At 49.3% G+C, this 21,469-nt stretch overlaps 1 protein-coding gene across 2 annotated transcripts in view; it reads left to right on the top strand.

Annotated features, from left to right (window-relative positions):
* Positions 1-21,469, top strand: part of CCDC91 (coiled-coil domain containing 91) — a 181,348-nt gene that overhangs the window by 150,641 nt on the left and 9,238 nt on the right. For both annotated transcript variants that reach the window (XM_084766575.1, XM_084766576.1), the window contains one exon: positions 1,477-1,590. In XM_084766575.1, coding sequence (XP_084622701.1) covers positions 1,477-1,590 — 114 coding nt within the window. The remainder of the gene's footprint in view (positions 1-1,476; positions 1,591-21,469) is intronic.

Here is a 21,469-nt window from a genome sequence, read left to right as displayed (position 1 = left end):
GTGACTCTTTCCTGTTTGCACATCGCTGACTGTAGCTTGGCTGGAAAGACAGTTTACACTGGGATGGTTTTACTTACTTAGTTACTGACAGAGGAGACAAATACTCTACCTCTGGGCTACACCCGCAGCTCTCTTTACTTCTTATTTTAAGAGAAGGTCTTACAGTATTTTTCAGGCAGGCCTTAAATTTGCTTTGTAGCCCAGGCTGGCCTTGAACTCGGTCGGTTCCTCTTGCCTGAAACATCCAGGTATCTGTTACCTTTATTTTTAATAGATATATAATACCTCGGCATACAGTTATAGTGGGGTTTAATGTTTTAGTGCCCGACTGTCCCTTGTCCACAGAACAGGGAATGAGAGTTCACCTGAGCGTCTCCTTTCTCTGTGTGTGATTAAGAGTGAGTTTGAGCCTTCTGGCCCAGTACATCTGACAGATGTATTTGTGAGGTAGGAACTATTGAGGACTTGCTTACCCTGTCTTGGCAGAGTTTGGCCATCGACTCTACCTGCATCCAAGCTTGCCCACTTTTAGGCAGAGTTCTGTCTGTGGCTGAAATGAGTACACTTTGCCCACATTTGAAGCCATCTCTTTGAAGGCTGAAGATGATGCTCCACTGTAACAGTTTTGTGTGACTGCTCAGGCAATAAACTGTCTCTGTCGTTTTTTTTTTTCACTTTGGAAGCTGCTAACCTACACTCCCTGTACACTTGGGTAATTAATTTTATTTCTTCTCAGGTGTTTGATGGGGTTGAAGACCAGATAGTTTAGTTTTACAATTAAGCTTAGTTGTTTAGGGGTTAAGATGTTTTTAGGTCTAGATAGATGTTTTAAGTTGATAGAAATGATAGATATTGATTTACATTCAGAATTTTAGACTCAGCAAGATAAGAAATATGTTTTCTTCAAGGCTGCCTCTGCCTCCCAAGTGCTGGGATTATGAGTGTGTGTTACTGTGCCCAGCTTCTTTATTTTATTTTTAATTAAAGGCATAAGGGTAAATCATTATTTTTGCAGAAAACATTGTTTCTTTCTGAAACGTTTGTTTGTCTTTCTTGGACTATTTCCTCCTCACCCCTTTTTGCTTATATGCTGTTCTGAAATCCCTTGCATTCCCGATGCCCAATTCAATGAGGTGCTCTCTCCTCCCTAGAGCTCCAGTTCTAAACGGCGGCTGACGGGGTGGAGTTTGACCTGGTGTCCAGCCACCAGCATCTTCACCTGGCATGGGGCTCAGTCAGCACTTACTGACCACATCCCATGACTGTGAAGCCGCGTGTGGATGCTGAGGACAGGGAGGCAGTGTGATGAGGACAGGCCTGTCAGGCGCTGAGGGAAGGGCTGGTTTCTTCTTTCCACCTAACGCCTCTGACAGCTGCCGAAAGCTGTTGCAAGGAAGTGGGCTGCAGCCGCCGCAGACAACAGCACAAGGGTGTTGGGTGCGCGCTGCGCTCACTCTGCTTTCCAACCCCAAACAGGAAGCTGTCAAGGCAGCCATAGCGGAAGAACAGAAGCGGAGTGAAAAGGCTATGGAGGAAGCAGTGAAGAGAACAAGAGCCGAGCTGGTGGAGTACGTGAGGGAGCAGCGAAGGGTAAGTGGCCTGCGTGGGTGCCAAGAGCCTGAAAACTCCCCTGCGTATAAAGCTAGTAATCTCCTTGGAAGGTGATTTTTTGAATGATTATGCGTTGCACAGTTATCTGTATAAGCAGCCGTTGGACAGGGACAAAGCAGCAGTGAGCAGCTCTGGCTGAACACACTCAGCAAGCCGGGCTGCCGCGTGTTTGCAGATTTCCTTTAAGGCTTCGTAGGCACCTGCGTGTGCCTGCCAAGCTTCGGTTGTTAGCCCGGCTGTGGTTCACTCAGATCTCTTTACAATCAGCAAGTGAGTGTCACTTGGCTGTAGTTCTGCAGGCCAGGGCGTGCCGATCAGAATCCAGGAAGCGGACTGCATCTCACTCACTGTCTTTCCACAGACCGTGAGTATGAAGAGCAGGCGATGTAGGAAGTACTGTTAGTGGGATGCGCAGTCTTTGTAACAAACACGCAACAGGTTACACAGGCGGACTCTGTTTTAGTGTGGTTTGTTTACATGCCTGGCATATGCATGTAAAATACAATAATTCCCATATACTGAGCTCTGCCTCCTCAGGAGTGTGATGTCTCCAAGGTGTCACCGCTGACCAGAGGTGCTGTGCTATAGAGAGATTCAGTAGAAGCTACTCTTCGCTCTGACTGAAAGTGCAGCAGCTCGTCAGTGGCTTCCTTTTTCCCTCAGCCCTGGCTCTGTGAATCGGCTCTCTGAGCCCAAGTGTGATGACTCAGCAGAACAAGGCCGGCTGCTTTCCCTTAGCATGATGCTCTGAGGCTTCTTTCCCTTAGCGTGATGCTCTGCTGCTTCTTTGCCTTAGTGTGATGCTCTGCGGCTGCTTTCCCTTAGCATGATGCTCTGCGGCTTCTTTGCCTTAGTGTGATGCTCTCAGGCTCCTGCTGGGCCAGCTGCTGTAGACTTTCTTTCTTCAAGGCCGGATGGGTTGTTTGGGTATATTTTCTTTGTCTGTTGATAGACATTTGAAGTGTTTCTACATATTTAATGTACTTTTCTGAATCAACAATCTGTATTTGAGATGTTAATCTGGACAGAAATTATGTGACAAAGGAAATTTACAAGATCATTTTTAGGGTTATGTTTTAACTTTTTCAAAGCTATATTACTTTCAAAGGGTACCATGTGGCTATTGTGAAACCCCTCTACGAAGAGTGAGAATGCCTTTTTAGGGTCTTCTGATACCTGTGTGTCAAAATAAATGTCTAAAAAGAACTCATTTGGGCTAGGGCATTTGACCTGTGTTCCTCCCACTCCTTCTACACCTGCCTATGAGAAGGATCCTGGTTTGACTTGTGAAGGTCACGGGCCGATGGAAACGTGGGTTCAGGGTGGTGTTGGTGTCATTTCCAGTTATCCCAGTCCTGGCACTGACTGGCCTGAGATCACAGTGCTTGTAGGAACAGTGCTGCTTGCCTGGGGTTGCCGTTGTATTACTGTGGGAATACACTGTGGGAAACTTTGAGTACCTGTCTTCCTGAAAAGAAAAGGTAACTTTGAAAAGTACAAGAAAATACTCAAACTGAAAACAGCAATTTTTTTCTTTTATATGTCACCTTTGAAAAGTGGAGATTCTTAATTCTGTGTCTCCTTCTTCCTTTAAAATAATATACTTACTATTTCAAATTAATTTTAATTCATCATCTTGGGACTTAGAGAAATTTTGGAAATTGAAGGACATCCAGAGCTTAAAAACCAACTTGGAGGAAATGTTTTTCATTTAGTTTTGTTTTAGCAAATTCCTATTATTCTTGCCTCTTTCCAAAAAAACTAACTTGGGGCAACTAGTCTCCACCTCTTCCTCTAGACGATAGTTTTTGTTTGTTTGTTTGGGTGGATGGTTTGGTCTTTTGATCAAAGAACACATTTTTTTTTTCAGGATAAAACTATTTCTTTTCTTTCTCTAGCTTAAAAACAACAACAGCAACAATAAAACCCTAGATTAAGTGTAAGATTCTTAACCATCAAAGCCTGTAGACCTGGGTCCCACATGTAGAATAGCCTTGGAGTTCTGAGCAGTCTTTGCTGGAAGACGTCCCCTGTGGAGCCAGGCCCTCCCTGCTCCCAGCTCTGTGGCCCCTTCATCTCCTCAGACCCTTCCCCAAAGCCCTGCATCCAAAATGAGCATTTCTCTGCCCCACATTGCCCTGTTTGCTTTGTTTTTAAAGTACTTAGAAAGGTAGATTGGAAGATTCAAAAATGTCAGATTTTCTGATAATTTAATTTCTTCACATAAGAGATGGCTCAGAGATGGCTCAGAGGTTAAGAGCACTGCCTGCTCATCCAGAGGTCCTGAGTTCAATTCCCAGCACCCACATGGTGGCTCACAGTCATCTGTAATAAGATCTGGTGCCCTGTACTGGCCTGCAGGTGTTCATGCAGGCAGAACACTGTATACATAATAAATAAATACTCTTTAAAGAAAAAAGATACAGATCACCATAAGAGGTGATTTTTTTAACAGTGTTTTTTTTAAGTGTTTTGTTTTAATATTTTTTCAAAAGATTAATGTTCCGGTAAATGCAGGTTAGATCTGTAATGAAGGTGCCATGTAATCATTTATAAGATGGTGAACACAGAACTTAACATGCTAAGGGGTTAGTATTTATCTGCTGTTTTGTGGGGGTTTTGTTGTTGTTGTTTTAGTATAACAAGTTGAAGTAGCATATACTAGTTTAGTGACTTTCTGATCCTTTATGATTTTGCATGTGGCAAGGTGTCTGGGGCCTAGAAACCAACGAGGAGGAGAAGATTACGCTTGAAAACCTTAATTCCCTCCCTTTCCTTAATTCTCTCTTCCAGCCTCAGGGGTCATATGTTTCCTGGAGTGTCCACAAAGAAATTTACACGGATATCTGAAAACACACACACACACACACACACACACACACACACACACACACACACACGGGGTACTTTTTGTAAGTGTCTACATCAGTAACTTTCTAATCAGTTATCACGAATATTAAAAACACACTCAGGATGGTACTACAATTAATATTGCACCATGAGAACAGTGTTAATGGCGCTGTTGTTGTTTTTGAGTGTCATCAACAGAGATATTGCTAAAGTTCATATACACCTGTCATTCATCTAGTCCAAACATCTGGAGTTACTTTTACCCACTGATAGGGAAAGCTCTGCACACGCTCAGACGCCCCAAGTGCCGTTCACTACATCAGTGGCAGTGCTGCACCAGTGCTCCCCACCACAAAAACAAGGGGAATCAAAATACCCTACCATTAAGAATTTTCATGAAAAGAAATTAATGAGATAGCTTGTGGGTTTAAAATTATTATAAATATTTAGCCCAATGATGTTTTTAAATTTTCCTCTACAAAACTTAGCCTTCTAAGGTGAGGGAAAATGTTTTGTTGGTTTTGTAAGTTTGGTATGAAGTAGAAAAGCTGTTGATTTTTAGCTTAGCGTCCCCAGGGTTTTGTGTAGTGTTTACTAGTTGTCTACTGGTCAGTGGGTTTAGCTCTCCGTGCTCTAGAGAGGGAACTGACCGGGAAAGGCTGATGCTTACCCGAAGATCAACTGTGCACCCACGGGTGAGCTGACTTGCTTTGCTGCCTTACTGCTCTACTGAATTTTTGTGCTTCCAGACTCTCTTGCAGCACCTGCAATTCTAGACCAAGGATAGGCCAAACCCGCCCAACTGCTTGTTTCCGGAAATAAAGCTTTCCAGGAACACTTGGCCACACCCGGCCATTGAAGTGGTGTGCTCAGCCTGGCTTCAGCAGCTGAGTGCATTCGCTGCCTCCTGCCTCTGGTCCATGCAGCACTGTGCCCAGGCAGGTGATGGAGGGCTTCGCTCACTGCAGCACTAGGCAGTTGGCGTGATCTTGTGTTCTGGAGAAGTCTTTCCCTTGACATACAAGCTGCCAGCCCTGTGCTATAGTCAGTAGTGCTGCAGGCTTTGCTTGGTACAAAGGAGGGTACAGAGGAACAGAAAGACCACATCCCAGACAGTTCTCTGGGGAGGAAGAATTTGCGGCTGACAGCAGCCGATTGCCCTGAGGCTAGAATGAGGAGTTCCGGCCCATCCCATAGGTTGAGACTGTTCCACGTGAGCTCGCTGTGAGGGAGGGAGTGTGAATGACATCCAGTGAGCGGCGGCCACTCACAGCCAGGCGGCGATTCCTAAAACTAAAATCTCATCCAAATGTAATAAAAGCTTATTATTTTTTCCTCTTAAGAACCAGAATTACGGCCTATGTTTTCAAACTCCTCTCCAGGAAAACAACGTTCCCTGGGAGGACTGTTTCAATTTAGATTTTTAAAGGGGAGTAAAGAGCAATTATCTTTACTTCAAAGGCCTGTGGCCAAGACATTGTTAGAATTTTCACATATAGCTGGGCTCATAAGGCCTGCCTTGCTACAGTTCTCTGGGGTTTCGCTTTAAGCTGGTAACAGCAGCGTTGAGCCAGTGTGGACGTTGCTTCTGATAGTCACAGTCACTGGAACTACACGCGGCTTTAGAGAGCCACCACGTTTCTTGTTGCTTGTCATCATAGTGTTAGCATTTGTGCTGCTGTCACTCCCCTTACAGTTGTGACCTCTACCAGGAGTGTGAACAGCGTGCTCACTCACAGCTGCCGGGTGTGTCCAGGCCCTTGCAGGTCTTGGCATAAATCGGTTGCGTTAAAAGAGTTCTTTAAATTGGTTATGCATCCCCGCAGAAGCAGTGCCATTTTCTGCCCCTCTCCCCTGCTTCCCTCATCCTAGCTAAGCATCCCTCCCGTGTGATCTGGACCAGCTCTAGAGACAGAAAAGGATAAAGCTGGGCAGCGTGTGGAGTATGTCAGTGTTGGCCCATGGGACCCACTGTGGCTTTTGATATGGATGTCATAACTTGAGATTGCCCTCCTTGACTGAGGCACATGAGAGCGGGGACTGCGCCCTCATGGTTGTACTTCCTGTTGACTTGTTTCTCAGTTCTCTGTCTTCGTTTAAACCATCAGAGTCGGTGAAATCGGCCAGTATGAGCTGTTTGTCAGGTGGTCCCGTGAGCCCCCTCCCCGAATGTGAAGCTTAGCAAAGCCAGCGGGCCGTGCGGGTTGGCGGGATGCAGCTTCGGGATCGGTGCAGGAGTGCTCTGAGTGACCATCGCTGTCCTGAGTCCCTCCCTGGGGGCTTATTTGATAAAGTACATTTAGTATCACACTACAGAAATGACCCCTACATGTAGTCTTCTATAAAGTACACTTCAATCTCAGGCCGACCTCCCTTTCACATTTCTTGGCCTTCATTCTTCATCTAAAGTGTCATTGCATATGAGAACACTCTTGGGACTGTTCACAGATGTGAGCAGAGGCCACGCTAAGACCCCTGTCCGTCAATCCAACCATCACACCCTCTAGGACACGTGAGCAGCCTTTTACTAACACTCCCCATGGGAGCCGGGGAGAGAGATTTCTGATCCCGTGCAGGAGTTTCCAGGGAGACCCTCGGAGGGAGGCTCAGTAGCTCTACCACAGTACCACAGGCCTGCCCCCCACCATACTGTTCCCATAGTTGCAATGGCTGTTGGGCAGAGACCAAGCCTGGCACCCAGCACCCAAGGAAAGGCAGCGGACAGCACAGTCTGCATGTGGAAGTTTGCTTATTCCTGTAAGAGACCAAATCTCTTTACTGTAGAGCAGTTCAGACTTAGTTTCCTTTTCAAGGTACAAACCCAACAGCACAGTCTGCATGTGGAAGTTTGCTTATTCCTGTAAGAGACCAAATCTCTTTACTGTAGAGCAGTTCAGACTTAGTTTCCTTTTCAAGATACAAACCCACTTACAGGCCAGGCCCTTCCTTCCCAGCTGTGGTTAGACTCTGCCCGGAGCCTTCGCAGGCCTCTGCCTGCCTGTCCTTGCCTCCAGCCATGTCTTAGCCTCACAGCCGTCGACGCAGTTTGCTCTTAAGCCTCCAGTAGGACTCTAACGTCCTTCAGCACTTTTCTTTACAGGGCTAAAGCCAAATTCACTCCAAGCCATGCTTCCCTCTCCCTCGGGACTGAGAGAAAGAGCCTGGCTGCCAGGGCTGCCCTGTGTCTTGAAGTATACCCAGACATTCATTGTTATTTAAAACAAGGCTTTGTTTGGTTTGGTTGTAGCAAGCTAAGAACACTGAGTCATGGTCCCAGTGTCCCTGAAAGCTGTCCATTTTGTTAAAGCTTGAAGGTCAGCTGGCTCAAAGAGTATTTTAAAAACAAAAGCTTAATTCTTTAGTGACATGGAGGTGAACAGCATGCTCTGAGTATTTCCTGCGGTCGGCCCTTTTCTCTGAGGTCTATAGTGCTAGCTAGAGAGATAAGAAATTGTCAGGAGAGGAAGACACTGAGGGAATTTCAGACCCTGAACTAGCTTTTAGAAGAGTTTCCCGCAGGATGTTTAGAAATACAATACCAGTTATGTTTGTGGAGGTCAAAGACGTGGCCACTAGGAGTCGGATGCAAGGTTAAAGTGTGGTCATGATGACAGGTCACTTCTAGCCACGGGCTTATGAAGACCTGAAGACCCCATGCTTACCATTCTTTGCCTTAAAGAAACCGATGAAGCAGGTACCACTTTTTAAGTGTAAATCTGTAAATTATCATCTTATTTCCTTATTTTCAGTAGGAAGGAAATAACTTCATGACTAAAAGACACGTGGTAGTGTCTTAGTCTGTTTGCTTTATTGCAGTGTTATTTTCTGTCGTGTGTATCTCTACAACCATCATTTTTGCTTGAAAAATCCTCCCCCCCAAAATTACCGTCTTTCTACTGTCTTAGAAACACCATGAGATGTGGTGTCTCTTCTATGAAGACAGAGCAGCCTTTCCTGCAGTCTGTTAGCTGCTGACTCATAGGCCGCAGGGAGGGACCTCTCGGGTGCTCACGTCATCTCCTGTCACCATGTTCTCTTTGAATGAAGTCCACTGTAAGAATGGCTTTGCCTTTGACGAGAATTTCAGGCTACTTTTTATTTTTTAAGGAATGAATTCTAGCTGGACAGTCACAGGGCTGGTTCTGGTAACGCTCTTCAGCTCTGGGCTGTGGTGCCCGTGCAGCTCCTCCTGCTCGCTCTGGCCATGGGTGTTTATCGTCTCTGGAACCTTCCTTTCTTCCCTCGTTGCTGATGGGTTCATCCCACCATCCTCTGCTGTGTCTCAATTGCTTTATACCCTGTATACCTACTTTAATTTTTTTCTTTTTATTTATGGGTATATCTGTGTGAGTTTATGTGTGCCATATGCAAGAGGGCGCCCATGGAGACAAAAGAGGGTGTCAGATCACCCTGGACGTGGAGCTGCAGATGGTGAGCTGCCCCTGTGAATGTTGGGAGCTACCCCCAGTACTGAGCTGTCTGTCCATCCCCTGAAACTGATTTTCATTATAGCATGTCTTTCTCGGTTTTTCAAATTCACCTAAGATGAAGGTGCTGTGGTCCATTTGAATGTTGTGTACACGTGCACATGCACACATATGTTCTCTGAGTTTCCGGCAGTGACTAGGAGGAGGAGATAAGCTGATGTGTGAGGACACCTGTATATGGAGGCTCAGGTGTCCATGTCCGGCTCCCACGGAGGAGGCAGAGGCGCAGCCACCGTCGCTGCCCTTCCAGACCCACTTCCCCATTAACGCCCCCTGTGAACCGCACACTGTGTCTCACACCCTCACTCTGTGTCTCCCAGCGCTGAATTCCTTTCCAACATCCTCAACCGTAAAGAGTCCCCTGAAGATGTTACCCCATCACCTCTGTCACGTGGAACTTAGAATCATGCTCCAGAAGACACACACACTCACCCGCATACGCTCACACATATACACATACACACACATATACACACACATACACACTCACACATATACACACACATACACACTCACACATATACACACACCTACACACTCACACATATACACATACACACACATATACACATACACACTCACACACATACACACACTTACGTAGTCACACACATACATACACTCACATACACACTCACACACACATATACACGTACACTCACACACATACACACACTCACATGCACAGTCACACATATACACATACATACACTCAGACACACACACACACATAACTCAGACACACATACACATAAACACTCACACCCACATACACACCCACACACACACACACACACACACACACACACACCATTCTGTGTGCACTTCCTCATGAAGGGACAGAGCGTGTATTCCTCAGCACCTGCTTCCCAGCTCCCCACCTGCAGAGAAGACTGAGTGTTGTGTCCTGGGGTCTCATACTGCATATTAGCCCTAGTGTGAAACACTGTCACTTGGCAACCCTAAGATAAAATGCTTCCGTGTTTCCTCAGAGATGAGTGACTAGGCGTGCCCCTCCCTTTATGGGATGCCTGAAAAGCAATGGCCATGTAAGCGTGTGCCAGATGTGCAGCTCTGCTATAGGGCTCGCCTCAGAGCTTGCCTCTGACACACGGTGTGGATATGTAGCTAGGGACCCCATTGTCCTGTCCCCTCCAGTCCTCACTCTGCCCTCTAGGAGTTCTCTGTGTGTGAACCATGCTGGGCTCCGTGTAGAATTAAGAATTGGGCTTTGTGGGCTTAGCTTTTCCTTTCTTTGTAAAGCTTTCTTATAAAGTGGAACAACTGTCCTGTCTGAAATCCGCTCCTCCACTGGGTCTCCCCGAGTTTTAGCAATCCCTGAAGTTAGTCATTTGCCAGCCATGGGCTGCACACTTTACCCTTGCTCTCTTTTCACTGTCTCCTGGTAGTTAGCTCCCACCCTACAGGAGCAGAGCCAGCCTTGGTCCTTGTGACCTGTCTGAGGGTCCAGTGTCTGTGAGAAGCCGCCTCCCTGCTGGGTGAGCTCCTACAAGGATTCAGAACCAGTGTGTGGTTGGCCAAAGGGAAGGGCTAAGGATAAACCCCATGGGCAGTAGTGACATTTATGCCACAGGATGGGCTGAAGGTACAAAAAGCCACTACACAGCTGAGTCTGCCACATCCCCCGGGCGCATGTTCCTGCCGTCTTAGGAGAGCAGGTTCCCTGTGCCGAGGCCTCTGCTCAAGTCTGACTTAGAGTCCTGCTCACTTGAGCAGTTAGCAGAGGATCGGCAGGCTCGTAGCCGAGGTGACTGAGCTTGCTCAGTTTTACCTAGGGGCTGGACCTCACGGGGCTGGGGAATTCCTCCAACAGGAAGGGTGTCAGAAATAGATAGCATTACACATTGCCACCGCATACTTTGGGACTTTCTTCCAAGTCGCCATGGTTACTGCAGAAATATTTCTAGTTTTTTCATCTTCTTGGCTATTTCTAAAATGGATCCTTTGAAGTCCTGCTGGGGTCAGGCGGGGGTCATTGTCATTAACACAGAGCCGTGGTGACTGTCAGGTGTCCTAGTGAATGCTGTCTGTCACACGACCACCACAGTGTCATTCTTTAAGTAATCTGAAATTTTCTGTAGCTGATGCCCAAGTTCTGTAAGATGTTCTAGAAGCTCTGCAGTGTTTGATAGGAAGGGTTTTGTTTCCACACTTACAGAACAGGCAGCCAGGAAAGTATGTTTAGTTGGGTGTTTGCGTGTGTCTGGGATCCTGCTGTTGCCAAGCACTGACCAATAGCCCACTGTCATTTGGGATATTTCATGTGTGATGGTCACACCGTTTCCTCATTGGAAGGTCACCACAAAGCTCTGTGGGATTAAGAGTTTGGCTGACTTGGTTTTCTACAGGATGCACTGGGTTAAATCCGGGCACGTCCCCTGGGCCCTCAGCACATGTGTTCCCTGTAATATGGCTGGCTCTCCTCGGGGAGTCTCTTTCTCTTTTTTTTCTTCCTTTTCTGTGTTCTTGCTGTATTAAGCTTGTTACATAGGCTGGGCACACAGCTCAATGGCAGAGTGCTTACCAGCATGTCTACGGCCCAGAGCTCATTAGAAACCAGCCAGTCAGCAGCAACCAGGAGACTGCCCTAGCTTGGTCTCCAGTCAGCAGCAACCAGGAGACTGCCCTAGCTTGGTCTCCAGTCAGCAGCAACCAGGAGACTGCCCTAGCATGGTCTCCGCTCTCCCCAGGAGGCTACCCTAGCATGGTCTCCAGTCAGCAGCAACCAGGAGACTGCCCTAGCATGGTCTCTGCTCTCCCCAGGAGACTGCCCTAGCATGGTCTCCGCTCTCCCCAGGAGACTGCCCTAGCATGGTCTCCGCTCTCCCCAGGAGACTGCCCTAGCATGGTCTCCGCTCTCCCCAGGAGACTGCCCTAGCATGGTCTCCGCTCTCCCCAGGAGACTGCCCTAGCATGGTCTCCGCTCTCCCCAGGAGACTGCCCTAGCATGGTCTCCGCTCTCCCCAGGAGACTGCCCTAGCATGGTCTCTGCTCTCCCCAGGAGACTGCCCTAGCATGGTCTCTGCTCTCCCCAGGAGACTACCCTAGCATGGTCTCCGCTCTCCCCAGGAGACTGCCCTAGCATGGTCTCTGCTCTCCCCAGGAGACTACCCTAGCATGGTCTCTGCTCTCCCCAGGAGACTGCCCTAGCATGGTCTCCGCTCTCCCCAGGAGACTGCCCTAGCATGGTCTCCGCTCTCCCCAGGAGACTGCCCTAGCATGGTCTCCGCTCTCCCCAGGAGACTGCCCTAGCATGGTCTCCGCTCTCCCCAGGAGACTGCCCTAGCATGGTCTCCGCTCTCCCCAGGAGACTACCCTAGCATGGTCTCCGCTCTCCCCAGGAGACTGCCCTAGCATGGTCTCCGCTCTCCCCAGGAGACTGCCCTAGCATGGTCTCCGCTCTCCCCAGGAGACTGCCCTAGCATGGTCTCCGCTCTCCCCAGGAGACTGCCCTAGCATGGTCTCCGCTCTCCCCAGGAGACTGCCCTAGCATGGTCTCCGCTCTCCCCAGGAGACTGCCCTAGCATGGTCTCCGCTCTCCCCAGGAGACTGCCCTAGCATGGTCTCCGCTCTCCCCAGGAGACTGCCCTAGCATGGTCTCCGCTCTCCCCAGGAGACTGCCCTAGCATGGTCTCTGCTCTCCCCAGGAGACTGCCCTAGCATGGTCTCTGCTCTCCCCAGGAGACTACCCTAGCATGGTCTCCGCTCTCCCCAGGAGACTGCCCTAGCATGGTCTCCGCTCTCCCCAGGAGACTGCCCTAGCATGGTCTCCGCTCTCCCCAGGAGACTACCCTAGCATGGTCTCCGCTCTCCCCAGGAGACTGCCCTAGCATGGTCTCCGCTCTCCCCAGGAGACTACCCTAGCATGGTCTCCGCTCTCCCCAGGAGACTGCCCTAGCATGGTCTCTGCTCTCCCCAGGAGACTACCCTAGCATGGTCTCCGCTCTCCCCAGGAGGCTACCCTAGCATGGTCTCCAGTCAGCAGCAACCAGGAGACTGCCCTAGCATGGTCTCCGCTCTCCCCAGGAGACTGCCCTAGCATGGTCTCCGCTCTCCCCAGGAGACTGCCCTAGCATGGTCTCCGCTCTCCCCAGGAGACTGCCCTAGCATGGTCTCCGCTCTCCCCAGGAGACTGCCCTAGCATGGTCTCTGCTCTCCCCAGGAGACTACCCTAGCATGGTCTCCGCTCTCCCCAGGAGACTGCCCTAGCATGGTCTCCGCTCTCCCCAGGAGACTACCCTAGCATGGTCTCCGCTCTCCCCAGGAGACTGCCCTAGCATGGTCTCTGCTCTCCCCAGGAGACTACCCTAGCATGGTCTCCGCTCTCCCCAGGAGGCTACCCTAGCATGGTCTCCAGTCAGCAGCAACCAGGAGACTGCCCTAGCATGGTCTCCGCTCTCCCCAGGAGACTGCCCTAGCATGGTCTCTGCTCTCCCCAGGAGACTGCCCTAGCATGGTCTCCGCTCTCCCCAGGAGACTGCCCTAGCATGGTCTCCGCTCTCCCCAGGAGACTGCCCTAGCATGGTCTCCGCTCTCCCCAGGAGACTGCCCTAGCATGGTCTCTGCTCTCCCCAGGAGACTGCCCTAGCATGGTCTCCGCTCTCCCCAGGAGACTGCCCTAGCATGGTCTCTGCTCTCCCCAGGAGACTGCCCTAGCATGGTCTCCGCTCTCCCCAGGAGACTGCCCTAGCATGGTCTCTGCTCTCCCCAGGAGACTGCCCTAGCATAGTCTCTGCTCTCCACAGCTCCTGCTCTTAGTGAAGCTGGACCGAGATGAGAAACAGGGAAGCAAGAAGAGCTGACCTAAGCCCTGGGCAGTGCAGCCTGGGAAGAGACAGCTGGATTCCTTGCTGGGAGAGAGGTAGATCTGCTCGCTGCTGGCTGTTTCCTTGTCCCTCACTGTTTGACCCCACCAAGGTGTTAAACTAGTCTTCAGACATAGAACCTTCTAGTCCAGGTGTGGTTTTCCAGATGTTGGCTTCTAATAGAGAGCTTCTGGGCTCTGTGTCTGAAGGAAAATACTTTGGGATAGTTTTTCTTGCAGCTGTTGAGCTGATGAAATGGGCCCCCGAATCACTGTTGCCTCTCTCACTCCGTAACTCAGGCTGCCTTGGAACACACTCTATCGCCCCAAGCTGGTCTTCAGAGCCAGAGAGCTCTGGGTTAAGGTCTCAGATGTGAGGTAGCATGGGGGCTCACACGCCAGCCTTGTATTCCTTGAAGCTCCTTGTGCCCCGTTCTCTACCAGAGAGCAGCCGTGGGCCACAGGAAGCTTCTGTGAAGGACTGCATTCCTTTGGAGACTTTGCCCTGTGTGGTGTGTGCTGATGCTGAAAGCAGAGGTGAAGCAGTGGATGGTTGTGAATGCAGAAAAGTCACTAAATCTCACTTGCATTTAATTTAGTTCAGCATGAGTTAGATTAAACATTTGATGCTGAGTGATGGCCACTCAGGGTCCTAGTGATTTGCTTGCAAGTGTTAGAAGCCGAACCAGCCCTAGCAGCGCCACGCCCACTGACACCACAGAAATAATTATACCAGAAGCCCTGTTTCCTCAGAGAGCTTACATAGGATTGACAGAAAACAAAACAGTTGAGATGTCACCGGAAAGATCAGGACAAAGTGAGTGCTGCGAAGTGGGAGGAAGAGGCTTTCTGAGTGAACTGAGCCAACATGTCAGAAGAGAGATGAACAGAAAAGGGCTAAGTGTAGAAGAGCATCCCAGACGCGGGCTGAGCCTTGGGGAGAAGGCCAGGCAGACATGAGGGCTGAGCCTTGGGGAGGAGCCCAGGCAGACATGAGGGCTGAGCCTTGGGGAGGAGCCCAGGCAGACATGAGGGCTGAGCCTTGGGGAGAAGCCCAGGCAGACATGAGGGCTGAGCCTTCTGGAGGAGCCCAGGCAGACATGAGGGCTGAGCCTTCTGGAGGAGCCCAGGCAGACATGAGGACTGAGCCTTGGGGAGAAGCCCAGGCAGACATGAGGGCTGAGCCTTCTGGAGGAGCCCAGGCAGACATGAGGGCTGAGCCTTCTGGAGGAGCCCAGGCAGACATGAGGACTGAGCCTTCTGGAGGAGCCCAGGCAGACATGAGGGCTGAGCCTTGGGGAGGAGCCCAGGCAGACATGAGGACTGAGCCTTGGGGAGAAGCCCAGGCAGACACAGGACAGCAGAGGAACTGAGCTAGAGATAGAGAATCAAGTGGTAGCAGAACAGGAAAATGAGAAAATGACTTTGATGGAGGTTGGAATATCTTACCAAATACTATAAATGTGTCAAATAAAAAGTGGATTAAAATTGAGCAACCTTTAATTAATATAATCAGTCTATATTAAAGGAACTCACATATCATTTTAATCCCTAGAAAGGTGGATAGATTTATGATCTTAGCTGTTATTTTTTAATTAAAATGCACGTATCTATACCTGAGATATAAGATATAATCACCCCTGGAGTCTTGTGGCTAAGATAGAATATCAGACGTGAAAGGAGGGCTGCAGGACACATGCAGAATCTGTGAAGACAAGGACCAATGTAAATGCTACGTATCTTCAAAAGTAGCATGTTAGCCTGGCTGTTAGGTGGTGATGGTGGGCTGCAGGTGAGGAGCCCAGCAGACTGCAGGTTAGTCATGCCGGAAGCACGTGGACCTGAGGTCCATCCTTTGAAGGACTTCTCAGAGCACATACATCACATTTGCTCTTCCTGTAGGTCTCTGTTAACTATGGTTACGGGTCCTCTGCGCGGGTGGTGTGTGGGCCCTGGCAATGACTGATGGGAGCCCAGCATTGTGCTTCATCTGGGAGCTACAACCATGAGTTCCTTTAATATTCATAACCCATGCTTCATTTGTAACCAAGGCACATACCTGTGTTACGCCTCAGTCAGGTTGTCCATTTTTAGCTATTCCACAGTGTTCTGCTACAACTTACACAAACAGTTGTATCTGCCAACCAAATAGTCTTTATTTCTACAGTAAATCTGCTCATTTTCTGTGCGTCTTGGTTGCCTATAAAACAGATACTGTCATAACTTTTTGTAGTGTTTGTCTATCAACAAGTAAGTTTGATAGTCAGCCTTAGAACTTGTCATTTGTGACCAAAGTTTTGATATCATATTTGACAAATATTCCTTTCCAATGTACTTCTTTTATTACCAACTGTTATCTTGAGGTGTATGCCGTTTGGAAGGGTATGTTCAGAATAATTGGACATTCTAGTGACGTAATTACATTGCTTGCCCCTTGCCCCTTGCCTCTGGTGGCACTGAGATATCAGCATGCAGAGCTGCAGGGGAAGAAAGCGCTTTTCGGGGAGTTCTGTTTCCCAGCTGCGTTGCGATGCTTCCTTCCCAAAGCATTACTGTTTGATCTTGACAACCAAAGGCCTTTGTAGTCTTTGTCACATAGGAGTTGTTAGAGATATTTTTCTGACCAATTAGTTTTTTTATGTCTTTATATATTTTAAATTTTTTTAATTGCTTTTATGTGTAGTGTACACCTGAGTGTGTGTGTGTGTATGTACTTACCGTGCCCACAGAGAACAAAGAAAGGGATTAGATTCTCCTGCAGCTGGAGTTAGAGAAGGCCACGACCCGCCGTAGCCTGGGAAGTGACTTCCCGTCCTCTGGAAGGGCGGCGGACACTGCGGAGTCATCTTACCAGGCCCTTCATATAACCCCGTCTCTGAGGCGTAGAGTAGCGCTTCACTGTGGTGTCCGTCATGTACAGAACTGAACGAGTCTCTGTGGAGATAACCTCCCACATGTTATCCCACTGTCCCGCTTCCGTTCAGTGGGGCAGTATGAGGCAGGACGCTGCTGATTCCCACACGTGGACTTTGTTCTATTTTCTTTATTTCACTCTGTAGCCCCTGCTGGCCTTGAGACTTACGCTAATCCCCTTGCTTCAGCTGCCCAGGTGCCAGGACTATCGGTGGGTAGGTAGCACCACAGTATCAGATGGGGCTTTTCCAACGCTTCCTTCCCCCTGCCTGTGGAGCAGGAAGCTGGGACATCAGGTGCAATCTGGTCAGCACTTCCCAGACCGCCTCACCTCATCTCCCTGGAAACAGCTCATGAAGCTGGTGCTGAGGCTCTACTGCCTTTGTAAAGAGGAAGGTCACTGGCGTTTTCAATGCAGGAAGCCTGTGGAGTGATCCATGTACAGTGACAGTGTCGGTCCTGTGAAGCACAGAAACACTAGCCAGCTGCCCCTGGCTGTCTCCTTGGCGCTTGTGATTTCATTTCCTCTGAGCAGGATAGATGCAGAAACTATTCCTGACACTCTCGGGCGGCACACCCTTCCCTTGAGCAAGCCCCAAATGTGTCTCCGCTTCATCTCAGGGCTCTTGGAAGGATGAGCACCATATTGGTGCCTTTTAGACTAAACTGTGAACTGGTGAACTTTGGTCATCCTCCCTCTAATCCTGTGTTTGAAGAGAGTACTGTAGCAAGCTCCCTCCCAGGTGAGCAGTGAGGCATGGTGGTGGTCTTCCCCAAACACGGTCCCTGCTTTTACCTCGTTTCTATTATACCTAACCCAAATGGCCAAGGCTTGACACTTTGTTTTCATCTAAGCCTCTTCTGCCACCTAAAAACTACAGATTCATTAGTAAAGTTGGAAATCTCTTATTTTATTTTTATTTATTTATTTGTATATGTGTGTGTGTGTGTGTGTGTGTGTGTCTGTGTGTGTGTGTGTGTGTGTGTTTTCAAGACAGGGTTTCTCTGTATGTAGCCCTGGCTGGTCTGGACTTACTTTGTAGACCAGGCTAGGCTCGAACTCACAGGGGTATCTGCCTGCCTCTGCTTCCCCGAGTGCTGGGATTACAGGTGTATGCCACCACGCCAGGCTAAGTTTGAATTCTTAAACATGCCCTCTGCAAATAAACTTCTGTGCTTTCTTTGAAGAAATAAAGGCTGTGAACTGGGAACTTGTTAGAACCTCTTATGCTAGACCTTCATAAGGGAGTGAATAGATTTCCAGCTGCCCAAGACCATCAGATTGCATTGGCAGCTTGCCCTGTCTACATTGAACAGAGTTTATGTATATGGCTCTGTGTGTTGGCCTTTCCCAAAGACTTTTAAGCTGTGTCTTTCATTCAGAGGAACCTGGAATGTCTTGCCAAAGCCATCTGTAGTTGGCATCCTGGCACAGCGACGTCTGCTGCACAGTACGTGACGAGCAGGTCATTGAGCACAGTGACATTAGAGAAGTTCTGTCTGGCAAGGGTCGGCAGGTGGCTTGCTGTGTGCCCTGTAGACGACTCACCCCCTCTGTCCCCTGCATAATGTCATGTGTTTACATTAAGGCACAGAAGAAGCGTTTCCCTGTCTGGGCTCAGTCACCTTAATTGGGTCCTCAGAGGATGAACTTGTGCCCGCAGATGCGATCTGGTGACGGGAGGCGAGGCCCGACTCCTCACTCGCTTCCCAGAGGCGGTGTGCACTTCAGTTTTCAAAGGAATAGTTGTGACTCATATTAAGCACCCACATAATAGAATGCCGGCAAAGACTGGTTCCTTGAAAAAGTTCGAGCAACTGCCAGGCTGTTTTTGTATCTTCCTCATCGGGAAATATCAAGAGAGAAGTGCAAAGTCTTATAGGCAGAGAACTCAGTCATAGGAAGGGCTGGTTTTGTTGGGTTTGTTTTTTAGGAATGGTCTTTATAGCTTGTTTGGGATGGATGAAAATCAAACTAGTAGTTTGCTTAGTTGACAAGAAGGAAGGTGGCTGAAATCGGAGGCGTGGCCGTGTGTGAGAGCGTCTACGGCAGGCTCAGGTTCATAAATCCTGTCCCCCACACTGCCGTTTCTGCTTTGAATGATCAACGTTAGCAAGCAAGCACCATTGCTCCCTGTGTCTCGCTTCCTAGCTCAGACTGTCCCGGAACGCATGGTGTGCTCCATGCTGGCCTCGGTGAGCCTCAGCCTTCAGCCTGTCAAGTGCTGACCCTGCAGGTGTGTGACCGCACACCCGGCTCCCTCACAGACCCTGACAGGATCACCAGAAGTGATGCTCTGATGAGTGTTCCTCAACCCCCACAACAAACTTTACAGCTCAGCAAAACTCTAGTTGCATCCATGTTGAACCTGTTCCTACATTCCTGTTCATGATCTAAAAGCTGAATTTCCAAGGCTCAGATTCTTGGATTCCAAGGCTCAAATTCCAAGCACCATTTACTCGGCCATGAGGGCTGGTGTTCGGATGCCAGCATCCTCAGCATGTGGCTTAGAGGCATCGTTAACTACACACACACACACACGCACACACACACACACGCACACATACAAGCACACACACACATACAAGCACACATGTGTATGCACAAACAGACCCATGAATAAAGTCCTTTAAGAAATAAAATAAAACATAAGTTAAGCTTTCACTTCTGGGAAAAGGGCTTCTGTGTCGTGGAACATTCAAATTTCCCTCATCATGGAGACTAACACCAGGAGCAGTTTGAGCACATCTGGAAATCTGCATCCAGAGGGGCACAGCAGCCAGGCAGGGTTTGAGAGTTTGGAGTCCTTGTTCTAGGTACTCACTCTAGACAGGGTGCTTATGTCTAGGTACTCTCTCCAGACAGGGTCCTTGGTCTAGGTAATCTCCCCAGACAGGGTGCTTGGTCTAGGTACTCTCTCTAGCCAGGGTGCTTGGTCTAGGTGCTCTCTCTAGCCATGGTGCTTGGTCTAGGTGCTCTCTCCAGGCAGGGTCCTTGGTCTAGGTACTCTCTCTAGCCAGGGTGCTTGGTCTAGGTGCTCTTTCCAGACAGGGTCCTTGGTCTAGGTACTCTCCCCAGACAGGATCCTTGGTCTAGGTACTCTCTCTAGCCAGGGTGCTTGGTCTAGGTGCTCTCTCCAAACAGGGTCCTTAGTCTAGGTGCTCTCTCCAGACAGGGTCCTTGGTCTAGGTACTCTCTTTAGCCAGGGTGCTTGGTCTAGGTGCTCTCTCCAGACAGGGTCCTTGATCTAGGTACTCTCTTTAGCCAGGGTGCTTGGTCTAGGTGCTCTCTCCAGACAGGGTCCTTGGTCTAGGTACTCTCCCCAGACAGGGTGCTTGGTCTAGGTGCTCTCTTTAGCCAGGGTCCTTGGTCTAGGTGCTCTCTCTAGACAGGGTCCTTGGTCTAGGTGCTCTTTCCAGATAGGGTCCTTAGTCTAGGTGCTCTCTCCAGACAAGGTCCTTGCTGAGCCTGCCGGTAAGCAGCACCCTCCGTGGCCTGTGCGTCCGCTCCTGCCGCCAGGCTCCTGCCTTGAGGTCCTGCCCTATTTCACTCCATAATGGACTACAAGTACAAGCTGTAAAAGTCCTTTTCTCACAGGTCACCTTTGGCCACAGTGCAATAGAAAGCAAACTAGGATAGACCATGACCAGAGATACGAGCACTGTTCTAGGATCCCCTTAACGCCTGTGGGTGAAGAAGATGGGAGCTGCCAAGGCTTAGACGTTTCTACATAAACCCTGCCTGAGCAGGTGCTGTCTGGTTTGATTTACACTTTTCCAGCATCACTTGGGTTTAGCTCAGAGTGAAAGCAAACCTTCTCCACTAGCACTGGAGGTGGTGGGGGCGGTTACTGTTTCCTTCCTTCCCAGGTCTAGGTGGGAGGGAGCAGCGACTCTAAGAGAGACAGCAGGGGAGATGCTGCCTCCCTTCATCCCCCTGGGAGCATCAGCTGTTTAAAACGTCCAGGTGGTCGGTATACTTTACAGTAACCAGATTTCCGTGATCATGTATCCAGTATTAAGTCCTTGAAGATGAGGAAGGATTCAAAGGGGGGAAACCTATTCACAGGAACTCCTCTTCAGTTAAATAGTGCTTTAATCAAACTGTGGGTTCAGGTTTGGGTCCTGGGTAATTAGAATCCCTAAGCAAGTGTGCTCCCCGCACACGCTGCTCCTGGGGCGCCCAGCCTCTCTACCAGAGGTGGCCACAGAGCAGTGAGTGGGCAGAGGCCACCCAGGCTTAAGTGGCCTTGCACTGCAAGGTGTCGGTTGGTTTCAGGTGGCCGAGCTCTGCAAGGTGTCAGTCAGCCTGAGAGCTTTGAGCGTTAGGAACCGGGACAGGAGGAGGCACACACTCTTTCTCTATAGCTGCTGACATTTGCAGACTAGTTAAGGCAATGTTTCTTCTCCCAGTGTATTTAGTAAGCTGAATCTTTAAATATTTCTGGGGTGTTTTCAGGGGCTCCTTTGTGTGCTAATTTCTGAATCTTACTGAATCTTCTGTGAAGGGAGGATGATTGCATCTGCCAGGTTCTTGGCGCCTCGACAGGCTTTTGTGCTTGGGTATTGCAATGTAAAGCACCCCTGTGTATTTATAGCAATATAGACCCTGTGCCAAGGCCCCCAGTCATAACCGAAGCTCTTATCTGCGCTTGGAGAATGGGTTTGGGTATCACACACCTGGTGTTAAGTCCTAGCTCTCCCACTGAGGCAAGTCACCACCTCTCTAAGCCTCAATTGCTCCCCTCATACGGTTGCCAGGGGTGTGCTGAGGTGTGTGCTT

This window comes from Acomys minous, assembly GCF_964271855.1.
Source record: "Acomys minous genome assembly, chromosome: 17".
NCBI classification, from domain to species: Eukaryota; Metazoa; Chordata; class Mammalia; order Rodentia; family Muridae; genus Acomys; species Acomys minous.
Note: the sequence above shows the minus strand (reverse complement) of the source record. Positions and strands in the feature narration are given on the sequence as shown.